The 22,677-nt window shown below is 40.0% G+C and overlaps 1 protein-coding gene across 5 annotated transcripts in view; it reads left to right on the top strand.

The window, feature by feature from the left end:
* The window catches only part of LOC123993723 (glycine receptor subunit alphaZ1-like), a 124,660-nt gene that overhangs the window by 67,942 nt on the left and 34,041 nt on the right, over nucleotides 1-22,677 (top strand). For all 5 annotated transcript variants that reach the window (XM_046296149.1, XM_046296148.1, XM_046296147.1 and 2 more), the window contains 3 exons: nucleotides 2,583-2,665; nucleotides 3,200-3,337; nucleotides 11,116-11,330. In XM_046296149.1, the coding sequence (XP_046152105.1) occupies nucleotides 2,583-2,665; nucleotides 3,200-3,337; nucleotides 11,116-11,330 (436 nt within the window). The remainder of the gene's footprint in view (nucleotides 1-2,582; nucleotides 2,666-3,199; nucleotides 3,338-11,115; nucleotides 11,331-22,677) is intronic.

The raw sequence follows: 22,677 nt of genomic DNA, 5'->3' as shown, positions 1-22,677 counted from the left end.
TTCTCACTTGACCCCGCGTTAATGAGAACCTGCCTCGGTGTCTTTGATTCTCACCTGACCCCGCGCTAAAGAGAACTTGCCTCGGTGTCTTTGATTCTCACCTGACCCCGCGTTAAAGAGAACCTGCCTCGGTGTCTTTGATTCTCACCTGACCCCGCGTTAAAGAGAACCTGCCTCGGTGTCTTTGATTCTCACCTGACCCCGCGCTAAAGAGAACCTGCCTCGGTGTCTTTGATTCTCACCTGACCCCGCGTTAAAGAGAACCTGCCTCGGTGTCTTTGATTCTCACCTGACCCCGCGCTAAAGAGAACCTGCCTCTGTGTCTTTGATTCTCACCTGACCCCGCGTTAAAGAGAACCTGCCTCGGTTTCTTTGATTCTCACCTGACCCCGCGTTAAAGAGAACCTGCCTCGGTGTCTTTGATTCTCACCTGACCCCGCGTTAAAGAGAACCTGCCTCGGTGTCTTTGATTCTCACCTGACCCCGCGTTAAAGAGAACCTGCCTCGGTGTCTTTGATTCTCACCTGACCCCGCGTTAAAGAGAACCTGCCTCGGTGTCTTTGATTCTCACCTGACCCCGCGTTAAAGAGAACCTGCCTCGGTGTCTTTGATTCTCACCTGACCCCGCGTTAAAGAGAACCTGCCTCGGTGTCTTTGATTCTCACCTGACCCCGCGTTAAAGAGAACCTGCCTCGGTGTCTTTGATTCTCACCTGACCCCGCGTTAAAGAGAACCTGCCTCGGTGTCTTTGATTCTCACCTGACCCCGCGTTAAAGAGAACCTGCCTCGGTGTCTTTGATTCTCACCTGACCCCGCGTTAAAGAGAACCTGCCTCGGTGTCTTTGATTCTCACCTGACCCCGCGTTAAAGAGAACCTGCCTCGGTGTCTTTGATTCTCACCTGACCCCGCGTTAAAGAGAACCTGCCTCGGTGTCTTTGATTCTCACCTGACCCCGCGTTAAAGAGAACCTGCCTCGGTGTCTTTGATTCTCACCTGACCCCGCGTTAAAGAGAACCTGCCTCGGTGTCTTTGATTCTCACCTGACCCCGCGTTAAAGAGAACCTGCCTCGGTGTCTTTGATTCTCACCTGACCCCGCGTTAAAGAGAACCTGCCTCGGTGTCTTTGATTCTCACCTGACCCCGCGTTAAGGGAACCTGCCTCGGTGTCTTTGATTCTCACCTGACCCCGCGTTAAAGAGAACCTGCCTCGGTGTCTTTGATTCTCACCTGACCCCGCGTTAAAGAGAACCTGCCATAGTGTATTTTCTGATTGAAAAAAATAAACCTTATAAATAACATTTGTCGTGTAACGGTGATGATATCACACTATAAGTAAACTATGAATGCAATGCAACCAATAGACCTGCTCCTCACCTACCTATCTCAAGATAAAAGTAACAGCAGCCGTCTAGGTTGAAGCATGAATGTCTGCCGCTTTTAAAGGTGTTTTCTATACTCGCGGTGTGAACAGTAACATGGAGATGCAACCAGGCTGTTTGGGGATGAGGTTCACATGCATGACTAGCAGGAAGGTGTTTGTCATGAGGGGAAGAATGTCTGAGGTGTGTAATGTAACCTTTTGTATTAAAGGCCATCATGACAGGAAATATAGCCGCAGTTAGAACAATATGTTACCCTGCTACTCCTGTAATGCTGTGCTAGTGATTTATAACAATAACACAAGAAAACATACTATAAACCTTATTATATGACATTATAAAGGCGTACACATGCATATAACATGTTGTTATAAGTGCCGGTAAAGTGTTACCAACATTATTACCTAGTTTAATGATGGATGCTATGTGACCAGAATAACACTGATCCTGGCCTGTCCTAAGGACCTGATGTGTTCTAGAAAGTTCCATTCCATTCTACTCCATTCGATCCTATTCCATTCCATTCTATAATATTTCATTTATTCTATTCCATTATATTCTATTCCGTTCTATTCTATTCCATTCTATTCCATTTCATTCTATTATATTCCATTCTATTCCATTTCATTCTATTCCATTCTATTCCATTTCATTCTATTCCATTCTATTCCATTATATTCTATTCCATTTCATTCTATTCCATTCTATTCCATTTCATTCTATTCCATTCTATTCCATTTCATTCTATTCCATTCTATTCTATTCCATTCTATTCCATTTCATTCTATTCCATTCTATTCCATTATATTCTATTCCATTTCATTCTATTCCATTCTATTCCATTTCATTCTATTCTATTCCATTCTATTCCATTTCATTCTATTCCATTCTATTCCATTCTATTCCATTTCATTCTATTCTATTCCATTTCATTCTATTCCATTCCATTTCTTTCTATTCTATTCATTCTATTCCATTTCATTCTATTCTATTCCATTCTATTCTATTCCATTCTATTCTATTCCATTTCATTCTATTCTATTTTATTCCATTCTGTCCTATTCCATTCTATTATATTCCATTATATTCCTTTCTCTTCTATTTAAACTTGTTAACAAAATAAGGCTGATCCTGGCCAGTCTGTTCTGCTCTGGTCTTTCCTGTTTTATGCTGTTCTGTTTTGTTCTATTCTATGTGACCAGAATAACACTGGTCCTGGCCTGTCCCATGGACTTGAAGAACTTCCCAATGGACGTACAGACCTGTATCATGCAGCTGGAGAGTTGTGAGTATTCCATTATCCTTTAGGAACACAGTTATCACACACACACACACAGGTAGGGTAGGGGGAAAGTATTTATTTTGTGTTGGTGAAATGGATGTGTCCCTGGTCTGGAGGACAGTATGATGAAAGGCCCAGTGATTTACACAGGCCCCTCCAGCAGCAGAGAGCAGATACAGGGAAGGGACAGGGAGGGAGTCAGGGGGGACCAACCTCCTCCAACCTGCTCTAACCAGCCAACACTGGCTTCTCCTCCCCACCTCCTCTCTTTGGAAATGATGGCATTGTCTTTTTTCTTGACTTATTGTTCTCAGGTGTGAAGAATGAAAACAACATGTATTGCTTCTGTATGAACACTGTGGAGCTACGGTAGAGTTGGTTGATCAAGGCATTTAAACCTTCATCATACCACATTGTCAATAATGATGTTGTTTTTTTCTCTCTTACAAACAGCTTGAATGTACTGTGATACTGTGGTAGTAAGACTGTAGTAATACTGTGGTAATAATAATCTTGTTTCAAACTGCTCCCATCCAGTCGGCTATACGATGAATGATCTCATATTTGAGTGGGATGAGAAGGGAGCCGTGCAGGTAGCAGATGGGCTTACGTTACCTCAGTTTATACTGAAAGAGGAGAAAGACCTGCGATACTGTACCAAGCACTACAACACAGGTAGGTTTGTCTCTCTTCACCTCTCAGGCTACCTCTACCTCATATTTATGCATATATATATATATATATACTTTTTTTTACCTCATATTTATTTATTTTGTTTTTTGGGGGTGTATGTTAAACTAAACTCTCACCTCTCAGGCTACCTCTACCTCATATTTATTTATTTTTTTGGGGGGGGGGTGTATGTTATACTAAACTATTTTTCTCTATGTTGGTCTTTTGTTAACTGTCTGAGAACAGCATAACATAGACATTACAGGGTGCGTGGTTAGGACACATAATGCTGGAACACAGAGTGGGAGAAAGAAGGGGGGAAGGACCGAAACCAATCAGAGCTTTGTCCCAAAATGGCCCCCGTTATTCACTGAAAACCATCTGGCCACTCAACCTCATCAGTCTCACACTGTTACACTCCAGATACAACAGAAGAGAACAGAGACTGAAGGCCAGTCTAGATGGAGAATAAACAGAGACTGAAGGCCAGTCTAGATGGAGACTAAACAGAGACTGAAGGCCAGTCTAGATGGAGACTAAACAGAGACTGAAGGCCAGTCTAGATGGAGATCTAAACAGAGACTGAAGGCCAGTCTAGATGGAGACTAAACAGAGACTGAAGGCCAGTCTAGATGGAGACTAAACAGAGACTGAAGGCCAGTCTAGATGGAGACTAAACAGAGACTGAAGGCCAGTCTAGATGGAATCTAAACAGAGACTGAAGACCAGTCTAGTTGGAGACTAAACAGAGACTGAAGGCCATTCTAGATGGAGACTAAACAGAGACTGAAGGCCAGTCTAGTGGGAGACTAAACAGAGACTGAAGGTCAGTCTAGTTGGAGACTAAACAGAGACTGAAGGCCAGTCTAGATGGAATCTAAACAGAGACTGAAGGCCAGTCTAGTTGGAGACTAAACAGAGACTGAAGGCCAGTCTAGATGGAATCTAAACAGAGACTGAAGGCCAGTCTAGATGGAATCTAAACAGAGACTGAAGGCCAGTCTAGATGGAATCTAAACAGAGACTAAAGGCCAGTCTAGATGGAATCTGAACAGAGACTGAAGGCCAGTCTAGATGTAATCTAAACAGAGACTGAAGGCCAGTCTAGATGGAATCTAAACAGAGACTGAAGGCCAGTCTAGATGGAATCTAAACAGAGACTAATAGCCAGTCTGAATGGAATCTAAACAGAGACTGAAGGCCAGTCTAGATGGAATCTAAACAGAGACTGAAGGCCAGTCTAGATGGAATCTAAACAGAGACTGAAGGCCAGTCTAGATGGAATCTAAACAGAGACTAAAGGCCAGTCTAGATGTAATCTAAACAGAGACTAATAGCCAGTCTAGATGGAGACTAAACAGAGACTGAAGGCCAGTCTAGATGTAATCTAAACAGAGACTAATAGCCAGTCTAGATGGAGACTAAACAGCGACTGAAGGCCAGTCTAAATGGAATCTAAACAGAGACTAATAGCCAGTCTAGATGGAGACTAAAGAGAGACTGAAGGCCAGTCTAAATGGAATCTAAACAGAGACTGAAGGCCAGTCTAGATGGAATCTAAACAGAGACTGAAGGCCAGTCTAGATGGAATCTAAACAGAGACTGAAGGCCAGTCTAGTTGGAGACTAAACAGAGACTGAAGGCCAGTCTAGTTGGAGACTAAACAGGGACTGAAGGCCAGTCTAGATGGAATCTAAACAGAGACTGAAGGCCAGTCTAGTTGGAGACTAAACAGAGACTGAAGGCCAGTCTAGATGGAATCTAAACAGAGACTGAAGGCCAGTCTAGATGGAATCTAAACAGAGACTGAAGGAAGGCCAGTCTAGATGGAGATCTAAACAGAGACTGAAGGCCAGTCTAGATGGAGACTAAACAGAGACTAATAGCCAGTCTAGATGGAATCTAAACAGAGACTGAAGGCCAGTCTAGATGGAGACTAAACAGAGACTGAAGGCCAGTCTAGATGGAGACTAAACAGAGACTAATAGCCAGTCTAGATGGAGACTAAACAGAGACCAATAGCCAGTCTAGATGGAATCTAAACAGAGACTGAAGAACAATCTAGATGGAGACTAAACAGAGACTAATAGCCAGTCTAGATGGAATCTAAACAGAGACTGAAGGCCAGTCTAGATGGAGACTAAACAGAGACTGAAGGCCAGTCTAGATGGAATCTAAACAGAGACTAAAGGCCAGTCTAGATGGAATCTAAACAGAGACTAAAGGCCAGTCTAGATGGAATCTAAACAGAGACTAAAGGCCAGTCTAGATGGAATCTGAACAGAGACTGAAGGCCAGTCTAGATGGAGACTAAACAGAGACTAATAGCCAGTCTAGATGGAGACTAAACAGAGACTAATAGCCAGTCTAGATGGAATCTAAACAGAGACTGAAGGCCAGTCTAGATGGAATCTAAACAGAGACTGAAGGCCAGTCTAGATGGAATCTAAACAGAGACTGAAGGCCAGTCTAGATGGAATCTAAACAGAGACTAATAGCCAGTCTAAATGGAATCTAAACAGAGACTGAAGGCCAGTCTAAATGGAATCTAAACAGAGACTGAAGGCCAGTCTAGATGGAATCTAAACAGAGACTGAAGGCCAGTCTAGATGGAATCTAAACAGAGACTAAAGGCCAGTCTAGATGTAATCTAAACAGAGACTAATAGCCAGTCTAGATGGAGACTAAACAGCGACTGAAGGCCAGTCTAAATGGAATCTAAACAGAGACTAATAGCCAGTCTAGATGGAGACTAAACAGAGACTAATATCCAGTCTAGATGGAGACTAAACAGAGACCAATAGCCAGTCTAGATGGAGACTAAACAGAGACTAATAGCCAGTCTAGTTGTAATCTAAACAGAGACTAAAGGCCAGTCTAGTTGTAATCTAAACAGAGACTAAAGGCTAGTCTAGTTGTAATCTAAACAGAGACTGAAGGCCAATCTAGATGGAATCTAAACAGAGACTAAAGGCCAGTCTAGATGGAGACTAAACAGAGACTAATAGCCAGTCTAGTTGTAATCTAAACAGAGACTAAAGGCCAGTCTAGTTGTAATCTAAACAGAGACTGAAGGCCAGTCTAGATGGAATCTAAACAGAGACTAAAGGCCAGTCTAGATGGAATCTAAACAGAGACTGAAGGCCAGTCTAGATGGAATCCAGTCTAGATCTGGAGGAGACTAAACAGAGACTGAAGGCCAGTCTAGATGGAATCTAAACAGAGACTAATAGCCAGTCTAGTTGTAATCTAAACAGAGACTGAAGGCCAGTCTAGTTGTAATCTAAACAGAGACTGAAGGCCAGTCTAGTTGTAATCTAAACAGAGACTGAAGGCCAGTCTAGTTGTAATCTAAACAGAGACTGAAGGCCAGTCTAGATGGAATCTAAACAGAGACTAAAGGCCAGTCTAGTTGTAATTTAAACAGAGACTGAAGCCAGTCTAGTTGTAATTTAAACAGAGACTGAAGGCCAGTCTAGATGGAATCTAAACAGAGACTAATAGCCAGTCTAGTTGTAATCTAAACAGAGATTGAAGGCCAGTCTAGATGTAATCTAAAATAGAATAGGGAGTGAGAGAAACACAAAAGGTAATAGAAAGAAAAATAGGTGTACTGTTATTTTCTACTATGATTTGATATGATATCATTTTCATATTATTTCATATGATATGATATGATTTAATATGATATGATTTGATATGATTTAATATGATATGATTTGATATATGATTTAATATGATATGATTTGATATGCTTTTATATAATTTCGATATGATTTGATATGATATAATTTTGATGTGATATGATTTAATATGATATGATTTGATATGATATGATTTGATATGATATGATTTAATATGATATGATTTGATATGATTTTATATAATTTCGATATGATTTGATATGATATAATTTTGATGTGATATGATTTAATATGATATGATTTCATATGATATGATTTGATATAATTTAATTTAATATGATTTGAATGATATGATTTGATTGATATGATTCTCTCTCTCTCTCTCTCTCTCTCTCTCTCTCTCTCTCTCTCTCTCTCTCTCTCTCTCTCTCTCTCTCTCTCTCTCTCTCTCTCTCTCTCTCTCTCTCTCCTACTCTCCCCTATCATAGAGAGACCATCGATTTAAAATATGGAGCGTACTTAAAAGCCCTGAAGTGTATCACTGCTGTAAATCAATTTCAATGACGCTGTAGCCTCCCTCCATGTCTATCTCTCTCCACATCCAAAACAATACATTGAATTGAAAGTCTTCAACACAAAGACAGCTGTCTTCCATGGATCTAAGCTGATTAAATGGCTGGTCAGCGATCTGGAGCATCAAAGCCACTCTGACAGACAAGACACCCCTAGTGCTTACATCACACAGTCAGCATGAAACAGAAAGAGGATACCTATCATGAGTTTAGCTTCTGTTCTGGGTTATGTCCAAAATGGCACCCTTAGTCACCCTACTGCCTATGAGCCCCGGTCAAAAGTAGTGTACTATATAGGGAATAGGGTGCTGTTTGGAATTAAACCAACATAACACCTGTCAGCTGCAGTGGTGTGTTACATTTGAATGTAGGGGGTACATTACCTACAGCCACTCTGTCAAACTGATGTTCTCTCCAGACCTCTGCCTCTGTCTCTTCCAGCACTGCAGGGAAATAGGAAGATAATTCAGTTAGCAGGCAATTCAGCACTGAGGCTATCCCACAGCCATGTGGAAAGGGAGCTTGAATAGCCATTGCCTTGCCTGCAGTTATCTTTTCTTCTTTGTGTTCTTGAGATATGCAGAACAGAAAGATTAGATGATGTGTCACAGTATATCAGTAATGATTACAGTAGATCGTAACACAGCAGCAACAACAGTAAAATATTAGATAATAATATTATAATATATCATAGTATATCATAGTATATATACTGTATTGTAGTAATAATATAATATATCATAGTATATCATAGTATGTATACTGTATTGTAGTAATAATATAGTATATCATAGTATATATACAGTATTGTAGTAATATTATAATATATCATAGTATATCATAGTATATAGACTGTATTGTAGTAATAATATAATATATCATAATATATCATATTATATCATAGTATATAGACTGTATTGTAGTAATATTATAATATATTATAGTATATCATAGTATATAGACTGTATTGTAGTAATATTATAATATATTATAGTATATCATAGTATATAGACTGTACTGTAGTAATATTATAATATATCATAGTATATATACTGTATTGTAGTAATAATATTATAATATATTATATCATAGTATATAGACTGTTTCTAGTAATAATATTATAATATATCATAGTATATATACTGTATTGTAATAATAATACTATAATATATTATATCATAGTATATAGACTGTATTGTAGTAATATTATAATATATCATATCATAGTACAGTCGTGGCCAAAAGTTTTGAGAATGACACAAATATTAATTTCCACAAAGTTTTCTGCTTCAGTGTCTTTAGAGTAAGTATAATTATATCTATTTCATAAGTGTCAAAGGCTTTTATTGACAATTACATGAAGTTGATGCAAATAGTCAATATTTGCAGTGTTGACCCTTCTTTTCAAGACCTCTGCAATCCGCTCTGGCATGATGTCAATTAACTTCTGGGCCACATCCTGACTGATGGCAGCCCATTCTTGCATAATCAATGCTTGGAGTTTGTCAGAATTTGTGGGTTTTTGTTTGTCCACCTACCTCTTGAGGATTGACCACAACTTCTCAATGGGATGAAGGTCTGGGTTTCCTGGCCATGGACCCAAAATATTGATGTTTTGTTCCCCGAGCCACTTAGTTATCAAGTGCTCCATCATGCTGGAAAAGGCATTGTTCGTCACCAAACTGTTCCTGGATGGTTGGGAGAAGTTGCTCTCGGAGGATGTGTTTTTATTCATGGCTGTGTTCTTAGGCAAAATTGTGAGTGAGCCCACTCCATTGGCTGAGAAGCAACCCCACACATGAATGGTCTCAGGATGCTTTACTGTTGGCATGACACAGGACTGATGGTAGCGCTCACCTTGTCTTTTTCCAGATGCCCCAAACAATCGGAAAGGGAATTCATCAGAGAAAATGACTTTACCCCAGTCCTCAGCAGTCCAATCCCTGTACCTTTTGCAGAATATCAGTCTGTCCCTGATGTTTTTCCTGGAGAGAAGTGACTTCTTTGCTGCCCTTCTTGACACCAGGCCATCCTCCAAAAGTGTTCGCCTCACTGTGCGTGCAGATGGACTCACACCTGCCTGCTGCCATTCCTGAACAAGCTCTGTACTGGTGGTGCCCCAATCCTGCAGCTGAATCAACTTTAGGAGACAGTCCTGGCACTTGCTGGACTTTCTTGGGCGCCCTGAAGCCTTCTTCACAACAATTGAACCGCTCTCCTTGAAGTTCTTGATGATCCGATAAATGGTTGATTTAGGTCTTACTGGCAACAATATCCTTGCCTGTGAAGCCCTTCAAGTGAAAAGCAATGATGACGGCACGTGTTTCCTTGCAGGTAACCATGGTTGACAGAGGAAGAACAATGATTCCAAGCACCACCCTCCTTCCAGTCTGTTATTCAAACTCAATCAGCATGACAGAGTGATCTCCAGCCTTGTCCTCGTCAACACTCACACCTGTGTTAACGAGAGAATCACTGACATGATGTCAGCTGGTCCTTCTGTGGCAGGGCTGAAATGCAGTGGAAATTATTTTTGGAGATTCAGTTCATTTGCATGGCAAAGAGGGACTTTGCAATTATAATTTCAATGTATCTGATCACTCTTCATAACATTCTGGAGTATATGCAAATTGCCATCATACAAACTGAGGCAGCAATTAATATTTGTGTCATTCTCAAAACTTTCGGCCACGACTGTATATAGACTGTATTGTAGTAATAATATAATATATCATATTATATCATAGTATATAGACTGTATTGTAGTAATAATATAATATATCATATCATAGTATATAGACTGTATTGTAGTAATAATATTATAACATATCATATCATAATATATAGACGGTATTGTAGTAATAATATTATAACATATCATATCATAATATATAGACTGTATTGTAGTAATAATATAATATATCATATCATAATATATAGACTGTATTGTAGTAATAATATAATATATCATAGTATATAGACTGTATTGTAGTAATAATATAATATATCATAGTATATCATAGTATATAGACTGTATTGTAGTAATAATATTATAACATATCATATCATAGTATATAGACTGTATTGTAGTAATAATATTGTAATATATCATAGTATATCATAGCATAGTATATAGACTGTATTGTAGTAATAATATAATATATCATAGTATATCATAGTATATCATAGTATATAGACTGTATTGTAGTAATAATATTGTAATATATCATAGTATATAGACTGTATTGCCTATTTAACTATCTTTAATCTTGTGTCACACCTTAATACTGAACCCCTGATTTCTCCTCTGTCTGTGTCCTCTATAATACTGAACCCCTGCCTTCTCTTCTGTCTGTGTCCTCTATAATACTGAATCACTGCCTTCTCCTCTGTCTCTGTCCTCTATAATACTGAACCCCTGCCTTCTCCTCTGTTTCTGTCCTCTATAATACTGAACCCCTGATTTCTCCTCTGTCTCTGTCCTCTATAATACTGAACCCCTGTTTTTTCCTCTGTCTGTGTCCTCTATAATACTGAACCCCTGCTTTCTCCTCTGTCTGTGCAGGAAAGTTCACTTGTATCGAGGCTCGTTTCCATCTGGAGAGGCAGATGGGCTATTACCTGATTCAGATGTACATCCCCAGCCTTCTGATTGTCATTTTGTCCTGGGTGTCCTTCTGGATCAACATGGACGCTGCACCTGCCAGAGTGGGATTGGGCATTACCACCGTGCTCACTATGACCACCCAGAGCTCCGGCTCTCGAGCCTCCCTCCCCAAGGTGAGACAAACTCCCTAACCCAGAGCTCGGGCTCCCGAGCCTCCCTCCCCAAGGTGAGACAAACTCTCTAACCCAGAGCTCCGGCTCCCGAGCCTCCCTCCCCAAGGTGAGACAAACTCCCTAACCCAGAGCTCCGGCTCCCGAGCCTCCCTCCCCAAGGTGAGACAAACTCCCTAACCCAGAGCTCCGGCTCCCGAGTCTCCCTCCCCAAGGTTAGGATTGTCCCAGATGAACTACAAGCCACACTCTGTCTATTGTCCTAGATTAACTACAAGCCACACTCTGTCTATTGTCCTAGATGAACTACAAGCCACACACTGTCTATTGTCCTAGATTAACTACAAACCACACACTGTCTATTGTCCTAGATTAACTACAAACCACACACTGTCTATTGTCCTAGATTAACTACAAACCACACACTGTCTATTGTCCTAGATGAACTACAAACCACACACTGTCTATTGTCCTAGATTAACTACAAACCACACACTGTCTATTGTCCTAGATTAACTACAAACCACACACTGTCTATTGTCCTAGATGAACTACAAACCACACACTGTCTATTGTCCTAGATTAACTACAAACCACACACTGTCTATTGTCCTAGATTAACTACAAACCACACACTGTCTATTGTCCTAGATGAACTACAAACCACACACTGTCTATTGTCCTAGATGAACTACAAACCACACACTGTCTATTGTCCTAGATGAACTACAAACCACACTCTGTCTATTGTCCTAGATTAACTACAAACCACACACTGTCTATTGTCCTAGATGAACTACAAACCACACACTGTCTATTGTCCTAGATGAACTACAAACCACACTCTGTCTATTGTCCTAGATGAACTACAAACCACACACTGTCTATTGTCCTAGATGAACTACAAACCACACACTGTCTATTGTCCTAGATGAACTACAAACCACACACTGTCTATTGTCCTAGATGAACTACAAACCACACACTGTCTATTGTCCTAGATGAACTACAAACCACACACTGTCTATTGTCCTAGATGAACTACAAACCACACACTGTCTATTGTCCTAGATGAACTACAAACCACACACTGTCTATTGTCCTAGATGAACTACAAACCACACACTGTCTATTGTCCTAGATGAACTACAAACCACACACTGTCTATTGTCCTAGATGAACTACAAACCACACACTGTCTATTGTCCTAGATGAACTACAAACCACACACTGTCTATTGTCCTAGATGAACTACAAACCACACACTGTCTATTGTCCTAGATGAACTACAAACCACACACTGTCTATTGTCCTAGATGAACTACAAACCACACACTGTCTATTGTCCTAGATGAACTACAAACCACACACTGTCTATTGTCCTAGATGAACTACAAACCACACACTGTCTATTGTCCTAGATTAACTACAAACCACACTCTGTCTATTGTCCTAGATGAACTACAAACCACACACTGTCTATTGTCCTAGATGAACTACAAACCACACACTGTCTATTGTCCTAGATGAACTACAAACCACACTCTGTCTATTGTCCTAGATTAACTACAAACCACACACTGTCTATTGTCCTAGATGAACTACAAACCACACACTGTCTATTGTCCTAGATGAACTACAAACCACACTCTGTCTATTGTCCTAGATTAACTACAAACCACACTCTGTCTATTGTCCTAGATTAACTACAAACCACACACTGTCTATTGTCCTAGATTAACTACAAACCACACACTGTCTATTGTCCTAGATTAACTACAAACCACACACTGTCTATTGTCCTAGATGAACTACAAACCACACACTGTCTATTGTCCTAGATTAACTACAAACCACACTCTGTCTATTGTCCTAGATTAACTACAAACCACACTCTGTCTATTGTCCTAGATGAACTACAAACCACACACTGTCTATTGTCCTAGATTAACTACAAACCACACACTGTCTATTGTCCTAGATTAACTACAAACCACACACTGTCTATTGTCCTAGATGAACTACAAACCACACACTGTCTATTGTCCTAGATTAACTACAAACCACACTCTGTCTATTGTCCTAGATGAACTACAAACCACACACTGTCTATTGTCCTAGATGAACTACAAACCACACACTGTCTATTGTCCTAGATTAACTAGATTGTCCTAATTAACTACAAACCACACTCTGTCTATTGTCCTAGATGAACTACAAACCACACACTGTCTATTGTCCTAGATTAACTACAAACCACACACTGTCTATTGTCCTAGATTAACTACAAACCACACACTGTCTATTGTCCTAGATGAACTACAAACCACACACTGTCTATTGTCCTAGATTAACTACAAACCACACTCTGTCTATTGTCCTAGATGAACTACAAACCACACACTGTCTATTGTCCTAGATGAACTACAAACCACACACTGTCTATTGTCCTAGATGAACTACAAACCACACACTGTCTATTGTCCTAGATGAACTACAAACCACACACTGTCTATTGTCCTAGATGAACTACAAACCACACACTGTCTATTGTCCTAGATTAACTACAAACCACACTCTGTCTATTGTCCTAGATGAACTACAAACCACACACTGTCTATTGTCCTAGATGAACTACAAACCACACACTGTCTATTGTCCTAGATGAACTACAAACCACACTCTGTCTATTGTCCTAGATGAACTACAAACCACACACTGTCTATTGTCCTAGATGAACTACAAACCACACACTGTCTATTGTCCTAGATGAACTACAAACCACACTCTGTCTATTGTCCTAGATTAACTACAAACCACACTCTGTCTATTGTCCTAGATTAACTACAAACCACACACTGTCTATTGTCCTAGATTAACTACAAACCACACACTGTCTATTGTCCTAGATTAACTACAAACCACACACTGTCTATTGTCCTAGATGAACTACAAACCACACACTGTCTATTGTCCTAGATTAACTACAAACCACACTCTGTCTATTGTCCTAGATTAACTACAAACCACACTCTGTCTATTGTCCTAGATGAACTACAAACCACACACTGTCTATTGTCCTAGATTAACTACAAACCACACACTGTCTATTGTCCTAGATTAACTACAAACCACACACTGTCTATTGTCCTAGATGAACTACAAACCACACACTGTCTATTGTCCTAGATTAACTACAAACCACACTCTGTCTATTGTCCTAGATGAACTACAAACCACACACTGTCTATTGTCCTAGATGAACTACAAACCACACACTGTCTATTGTCCTAGATTAACTACAAACCACACTCTGTCTATTGTCCTAGATGAACTACAAACCACACACTGTCTATTGTCCTAGATGAACTACAAACCACACACTGTCTATTGTCCTAGATGAACTACAAACCACACACTGTCTATTGTCCTAGATGAACTACAAACCACACACTGTCTATTGTCCTAGATTAACTACAAACCACACTCTGTCTATTGTCCTAGATGAACTACAAACCACACACTGTCTATTGTCCTAGATGAACTACAAACCACACACTGTCTATTGTCCTAGATTAACTACAAACCACACTCTGTCTATTGTCCTAGATGAACTACAAACCACACACTGTCTATTGTCCTAGATGAACTACAAACCACACACTGTCTATTGTCCTAGATGAACTACAAACCACACACTGTCTATTGTCCTAGATGAACTACAAACCACACACTGTCTATTGTCCTAGATGAACTACAAACCACACTCTGTCTATTGTCCTAGATGAACTACAAACCACACACTGTCTATTGTCCTAGATGAACTACAAACCACACTCTGTCTATTGTCCTAGATGAACTACAAACCACACACTGTCTATTGTCCTAGATGAACTACAAACCACACTCTGTCTATTGTCCTAGATTAACTACAAACCACACTCTGTCTATTGTCCTAGATTAACTACAAACCACACACTGTCTATTGTCCTAGATGAACTACAAACCACACACTGTCTATTGTCCTAGATGAACTACAAACCACACTCTGTCTATTGTCCTAGATTAACTACAAACCACACTCTGTCTATTGTCCTAGATTAACTACAAACCACACACTGTCTATTGTCCTAGATTAACTACAAACCACACACTGTCTATTGTCCTAGATTAACTACAAACCACACACTGTCTATTGTCCTAGATTAACTACAAACCACACACTGTCTATTGTCCTAGATGAACTACAAACCACACACTGTCTATTGTCCTAGATTAACTACAAACCACACACTGTCTATTGTCCTAGATTAACTACAAACCACACACTGTCTATTGTCCTAGATGAACTACAAACCACACACTGTCTATTGTCCTAGATGAACTACAAACCACACACTGTCTATTGTCCTAGATTAACTACAAACCACACTCTGTCTATTGTCCTAGATGAACTACAAACCACACACTGTCTATTGTCCTAGATGAACTACAAACCACACACTGTCTATTGTCCTAGATTAACTACAAACCACACTCTGTCTATTGTCCTAGATGAACTACAAACCACACACTGTCTATTGTCCTAGATGAACTACAAACCACACACTGTCTATTGTCCTAGATGAACTACAAACCACACACTGTCTATTGTCCTAGATGAACTACAAACCACACACTGTCTATTGTCCTAGATGAACTACAAACCACACACTGTCTATTGTCCTAGATGAACTACAAACCACACACTGTCTATTGTCCTAGATGAACTACAAACCACACACTGTCTATTGTCCTAGATTAACTACAAACCACACTCTGTCTATTGTCCTAGATGAACTACAAACCACACACTGTCTATTGTCCTAGATGAACTACAAACCACACACTGTCTATTGTCCTAGATTAACTACAAACCACACTCTGTCTATTGTCCTAGATGAACTACAAACCACACACTGTCTATTGTCCTAGATGAACTACAAACCACACACTGTCTATTGTCCTAGATGAACTACAAACCACACACTGTCTATTGTCCTAGATGAACTACAAACCACACTCTGTCTATTGTCCTAGATGAACTACAAACCACACACTGTCTATTGTCCTAGATGAACTACAAACCACACACTGTCTATTGTCCTAGATGAACTACAAACCACACTCTGTCTATTGTCCTAGATGAACTACAAACCACACACTGTCTATTGTCCTAGATGAACTACAAACCACACACTGTCTATTGTCCTAGATGAACTACAAACCACACACTGTCTATTGTCCTAGATGAACTACAAACCACACACTGTCTATTGTCCTAGATGAACTACAAACCACACTCTGTCTATTGTCCTAGATGAACTACAAACCACACACTGTCTATTGTCCTAGATGAACTACAAACCACACTCTGTCTATTGTCCTAGATGAACTACAAACCACACACTGTCTATTGTCCTAGATGAACTACAAACCACACACTGTCTATTGTCCTAGATGAACTACAAACCACACACTGTCTATTGTCCTAGATGAACTACAAACCACACTCTGTCTATTGTCCTAGATGAACTACAAACCACACACTGTCTATTGTCCTAGATGAACTACAAACCACACACTGTCTATTGTCCTAGATTAACTACAAACCACACACTGTCTATTGTCCTAGATGAACTACAAACCACACTCTGTCTATTGTCCTAGATGAACTACAAACCACACACTGTCTATTGTCCTAGATGAACTACAAACCACACACTGTCTATTGTCCTAGATGAACTACAAACCACACACTGTCTATTGTCCTAGATGAACTACAAACCACACTCTGTCTATTGTCCTAGATGAACTACAAACCACACACTGTCTATTGTCCTAGATTAACTACAAACCACACACTGTCTATTGTCCTAGATTAACTACAAACCACACTCTGTCTATTGTCCTAGATTAACTACAAACCACACACTGTCTATTGTCCTAGATGAACTACAAACCACACACTGTCTATTGTCCTAGATTAACTACAAACCACACACTGTCTATTGTCCTAGATTAACTACAAACCACACTCTGTCTATTGTCCTAGATGAACTACAAACCACACACTGTCTATTGTCCTAGATGAACTACAAACCACACTCTGTCTATTGTCCTAGATTAACTACAAACCACACACTGTCTATTGTCCTAGATGAACTACAAACCACACACTGTCTATTGTCCTAGATGAACTACAAACCACACACTGTCTATTGTCCTAGATGAACTACAAACCACACTCTGTCTATTGTCCTAGATGAACTACAAACCACACACTGTCTATTGTCCTAGATTAACTACAAACCACACACTGTCTATTGTCCTACAAACCACACTCTGTCTATTGTCCTAGATGAACTACAAACCACACTCTGTCTATTGTCCTAGATTAACTACAAACCACACTCTGTCTATTGTCCTAGATGAACTACAAACCACACACTGTCTATTGTCCTAGATTAACTACAAACCACACACTGTCTATTGTCCTAGATTAACTACAAACCACACTCTGTCTATTGTCCTAGATGAACTACAAACCACACACTGTCTATTGTCCTAGATGAACTACAAACCACACACTGTCTATTGTCCTAGATTAACTACAAACCACACACTGTCTATTGTCCTAGATTAACTACAAACCACACACTGTCTATTGTCCTAGATTAACTACAAACCACACTCTGTCTATTGTCCTAGATGGTCAAACTAAGTCAACATGAGAAAAAAAGGATTTTCAGATTAAAAAGGAAGAGGGACTTTGCATGATGGACTATGATTTTATAATTATGTCCTGGAAAAGTATCCTCCCATTTTGTTTGTTGACATTAGGTGATTCATGTTCTCTGGAAAATTGAACAAGTGAACCGTGATTTGTATGCAGTTCAGCTGTCGCAATAATGATCACACAACACGGCTGAGCGTAGGTGCACGCAGCACAGACTGCTCGCCCTCTTCCACGCCTCACTGACTCGGTGCATTGGTGACAGGGAGGGAAGGAGAGGAGAGAGGGCCATTTTGAATGACAACAACATTCAGTCACCCTTTACTCTGTCTTTACTCAACAAATCGAGCCACCACGGAAAAGTTTATATTAGAGATGAAGAATGAAACATTTTAATTGATCAAGTACTGTAAAACAAAAAAACACATCAAAATATCTGATCTAGTGTGGAAGACTAGAAATCCCACAATCCAACGACACCAGGAAAGAGTAAAACAGTCTGCCTCTGTCTGTCTCGGGCAGCTGACTCTGCCTCTGTCTGTCTCGGGCAGCTGACTCTGCCTCTGTCTGTCTCGGGCAGCTGACTCTGCCTCTGTCTGTCTCGGGCAGCTGACTCTGCCTCTGTCTGTCTCGGGCAGCTGACTCTGCCTCTGTCTGTCTCGGGCAGCTGACTCTACCTCTGTCTGTCTCGGGCAGCTGACTTTCATCATTTCAACAATGTCTTGTGAACCATGCATTCTGTAATGCCACCTAAACTGCATTCCAGGGCAACTTGGTCATTTACTTGTCAAATACAGTGAGCTTCAGCTGAACTGACAAGCCAACCCAGTCTAGCTTTAGCCCCATTTGCAGGTCAAAGATGTGGTTTCCATACATCTCTCTATCTCACTGCCCAGGCAGAGCAGGGTCCTGCCAATCCAATTGACCGTACAGACAGACTACTGTGTACTGGACAGTTCTTAGAGTTTGAAGTTAAATGTTGTCTCTGTAGCAGACATCAAATGAATGAATCAAGGATCATAGGATTATTAGAGACAGATACAGTGTCTTCAGAAAGTATTCAGACCCCTTGACTTTTTCCACATTTTGTTACATTACAACCTTATTCTAGTCCTCATCAGTCAACACACAACACCCCATAATTGTACCGATTTTCTTCTTCCTCTGACGAGGAGTATGAAATATCGGACCAATGCGCAGCGTAGTAAGTGTCCATAATAAATGTATTAAACTGAACACAGAATACAAAAGAACAATAGAAATAAAATGAAAACCGAAACAGTTCTGTATGGCAAAACACAGATGCAGAAAACAACTACCCACAACCCATAGTGGGAAAACAGGCTGCCTAAGTATGGTTCTCAATCAGAGACAACGATCGACAGCTGCCTCTGATTGGGAACCATACCAGGCCAAACACAGAAATACAAAACCAAGAATACACAAACATAGAATACCCACCCCAACTCACGCCCTGACCAAACTAAAACAGAGACATAAAAAAGGAACTACGGTCAGTACGTGGCAATAATGACCAAACTAAAACAGAGACATAAAAAAGGAACTACGGTCAGTACGTGGCAATAATGACCAAACTAAAACAGAGACATAAAAAAGGAACTACGGTCAGTACGTGGCAATAATGACAAAACTAAAACAGAGACATAAAAAAGGAACTACGGTCAGTACGTGGCAATAATGACACAACAAAAACAGAGACATAAAAAAGGAACTACGGTCAGTACGTGGCAATAATGACAAAACTAAAAAAGAGACATAAAAAAGGAACTACGGTCAGTACGTGGCAATAATGACAAAACTAAAACAGAGACATAAAAAAGGAACTACGGTCAGTACGTGGCAATAATGACCAAACTAAAACAGAGACATAAAAAAGGAACTACGGTCAGTACGTGGCAATAATGACAAAACTAAAACAGAGACATAAAAAAGGAACTACGGTCAGTACGTGGCAATAATGACAAAACAAAAACAGACATAAAAAAGGAACTACGGTCAGTACGTGGCAATAATGACAAAACTAAAACAGAGACATAAAAAAGGAACTACGGTCAGTACGTGGCAATAATGACCAAACTAAAACAGAGACATAAAAAAGGAACTACTGTCAGTACGTGGCAATAATGACCAAACTAAAACAAGACATAAAAAACGTGGCAATAATGAGACATAAAAGAACTACGGACCACTAAACTAAAACAGAGACATCACGTACGTGGCAATAATGACAAAACAAAACTAAAACAGAGACATAAAAAACTAAAACAGGAACTACGGTCAGTACGTGGCAATAATGACAAACTAAAACAGAGACATAAAAAAGGAACTACTGTCAGTACGTGGCAATAATGACCAAACTAAAACAGAGACATAAAAAGGAACTACGGTCAGTACGTGGCAATAATGACCAAACTAAAACAGAGACATAAAAAACTAAAACAGAACTAAAAAAGGAACTACTGTCAGTACGTGGCAATAATGACCAAACTAAAACAGAGACATAAAAAAGGAACTACGGTCAGTACGTGGCAATAATGACCAAACTAAAACAGAGACATAAAAAAGGAACTACGGTCAGTACGTGGCAATAATGACCAAACTAAAACAGAGACATAAAACAGAAACAGAGACATAAAAAGGAACTACGGTCAGTACGTGGCAATAATGACCAAACTAAAACAGAGACATAAAAGAGAACTACGGTCAGTACGTGGCAATAATGAACTAAAACGGTCAAAAAGTACGTGGCAATAATGACCAAACTAAAACAGAGACATAAAAAAGGAACTACGGTCAGTACGTGGCAATAATGACCAAACTAAAACAGAGACATAAAAAAGGAACTACGGTCAGTACGTGGCAATAATGACCAAACTAAAACAGAGACATAAAAAAGGAACTACGGTCAGTACGTGGCAATAATGACCAAACTAAAACAGAGACATAAAAAAGGAACTACTGTCAGTACGTGGCAATAATGACCAAACTAAAACAGAGACATAAAAAAGGAACTACGGTCAGTACGTGGCAATAATGACAAAACTAAAACAGAGACATAAAAAAGGAACTACTGTCAGTACGTGGCAATAATGACCAAACTAAAACAGGTTTTTAGACATTTTTGCTAATGTATTAAAAATGAAAAACATAAATTCCTTATTTTCCGTAAGAATTCAGACCCTTTGCCATGACACTTAACATTGAGCTCAGGTGCATCCTGTTTCCATGGATCATCCTTGAGATGTTTCTACAACTTGATTGGAGTCCACCTGTGGTAAATTCAATTGATTTGGAAAGCCACATACCTGTCTATATAAGGTCTCACAGTTGACAGTGCATGTCGGAAAAAACAAAACAAGCCATGAGGTCGAAGCATTCGGGGGAGAAGGGCCTTGATCAGGGAGGTGACCAAGAACCCTATGGTCACTCTGACAGAGCTCCAGAGTTCCTCTGTGGAAATGAGAGAACCTTCCAGAAGGACAACCATCTCTGCAGCACTCCACCAATCAGGTCTTTATGGTAGAAGCCACTCCTCAGTAAAATGCACATGGCAGTTTGCCAAAGGGCACCTAAAGGACTTTCAAACAATGAGAAACAAGATTCTCTGGTCTGACGAAACTAAGATTGAACTGTTTGGCCTGAATGCCAAGTTTCACTTCTAGAGGAAACCTGGCACCATCCCTACGGTGAAGCACAGTGGTGGCAGCATCATGCTGTGGGGATGTTTTTCAGCATCAGGGACTGGGTGACTAGTCAGGATCGAGGGAAAGATGAACGGAGAAAAGTACAGAGAGATTCTTGATGAAAACCTGCTCTAGAGCACTCAGTACCTCAGAATGGGGAGAAGGTTCACCTTCCAACAGGACAATGACCCTAAGTACACAGCCAAGACAACGCAGGAGTGGCTTCGGGACAAGTATCTGAATGTCCCTGAGGGGTCCAGTCAGAGCCCAGACTTGAACCCGATTGAACATTTCTGGAGAGACCTGAAAATAGCTGTGCAGCGACACTCCCCATCCAACTTGAAAGAGCTTGAGAAAATCTGCAGAGAAGAATGGGAGAAACTCCCCAAATTAGGTGTGCCAAGCTTGTAGCGTCATACAGTACCCAAGAAGACTCGAGGCTGTAATTGCTGCCAATGGTGCTTCAACAAAGTATTAAGTAAAGGGCCTGAATATTTATGTAAATGTGATATTTCAGTTTTGCAAAAATTTCTACAAACCTGTTTTGCTTTGTCATTATGGAGTATTGTGTGTAGACTGATGGAGTATTGTGTGTAGATTGATGGAGTATTGTGTGTAGATTGATGGAGTATTGTGTGAAGATTGATGGAGTATTGTGTGTAGATTGATGGAGTATTGTGTGTAGATTGATGGAGTATTGTGTGTAGATTGATGGAGTATTGTGTGTAGATTGATGGAGTATTGTGTGTAGATTGATGGAATATTGTGTGTAGATTGATGGAGTATTGTGTGTAGATTGATGGAGTATTGTGTGTAGATTGATGGAGTATTGTGTGTAGATTGATGGAGTATTGTGTAGATTGATGGAGTA

Source organism: Oncorhynchus gorbuscha, linkage group LG13 (genome assembly GCF_021184085.1).
Source record: "Oncorhynchus gorbuscha isolate QuinsamMale2020 ecotype Even-year linkage group LG13, OgorEven_v1.0, whole genome shotgun sequence".
NCBI classification, from domain to species: Eukaryota; Metazoa; Chordata; class Actinopteri; order Salmoniformes; family Salmonidae; genus Oncorhynchus; species Oncorhynchus gorbuscha.
Note: the sequence above shows the minus strand (reverse complement) of the source record. Positions and strands in the feature narration are given on the sequence as shown.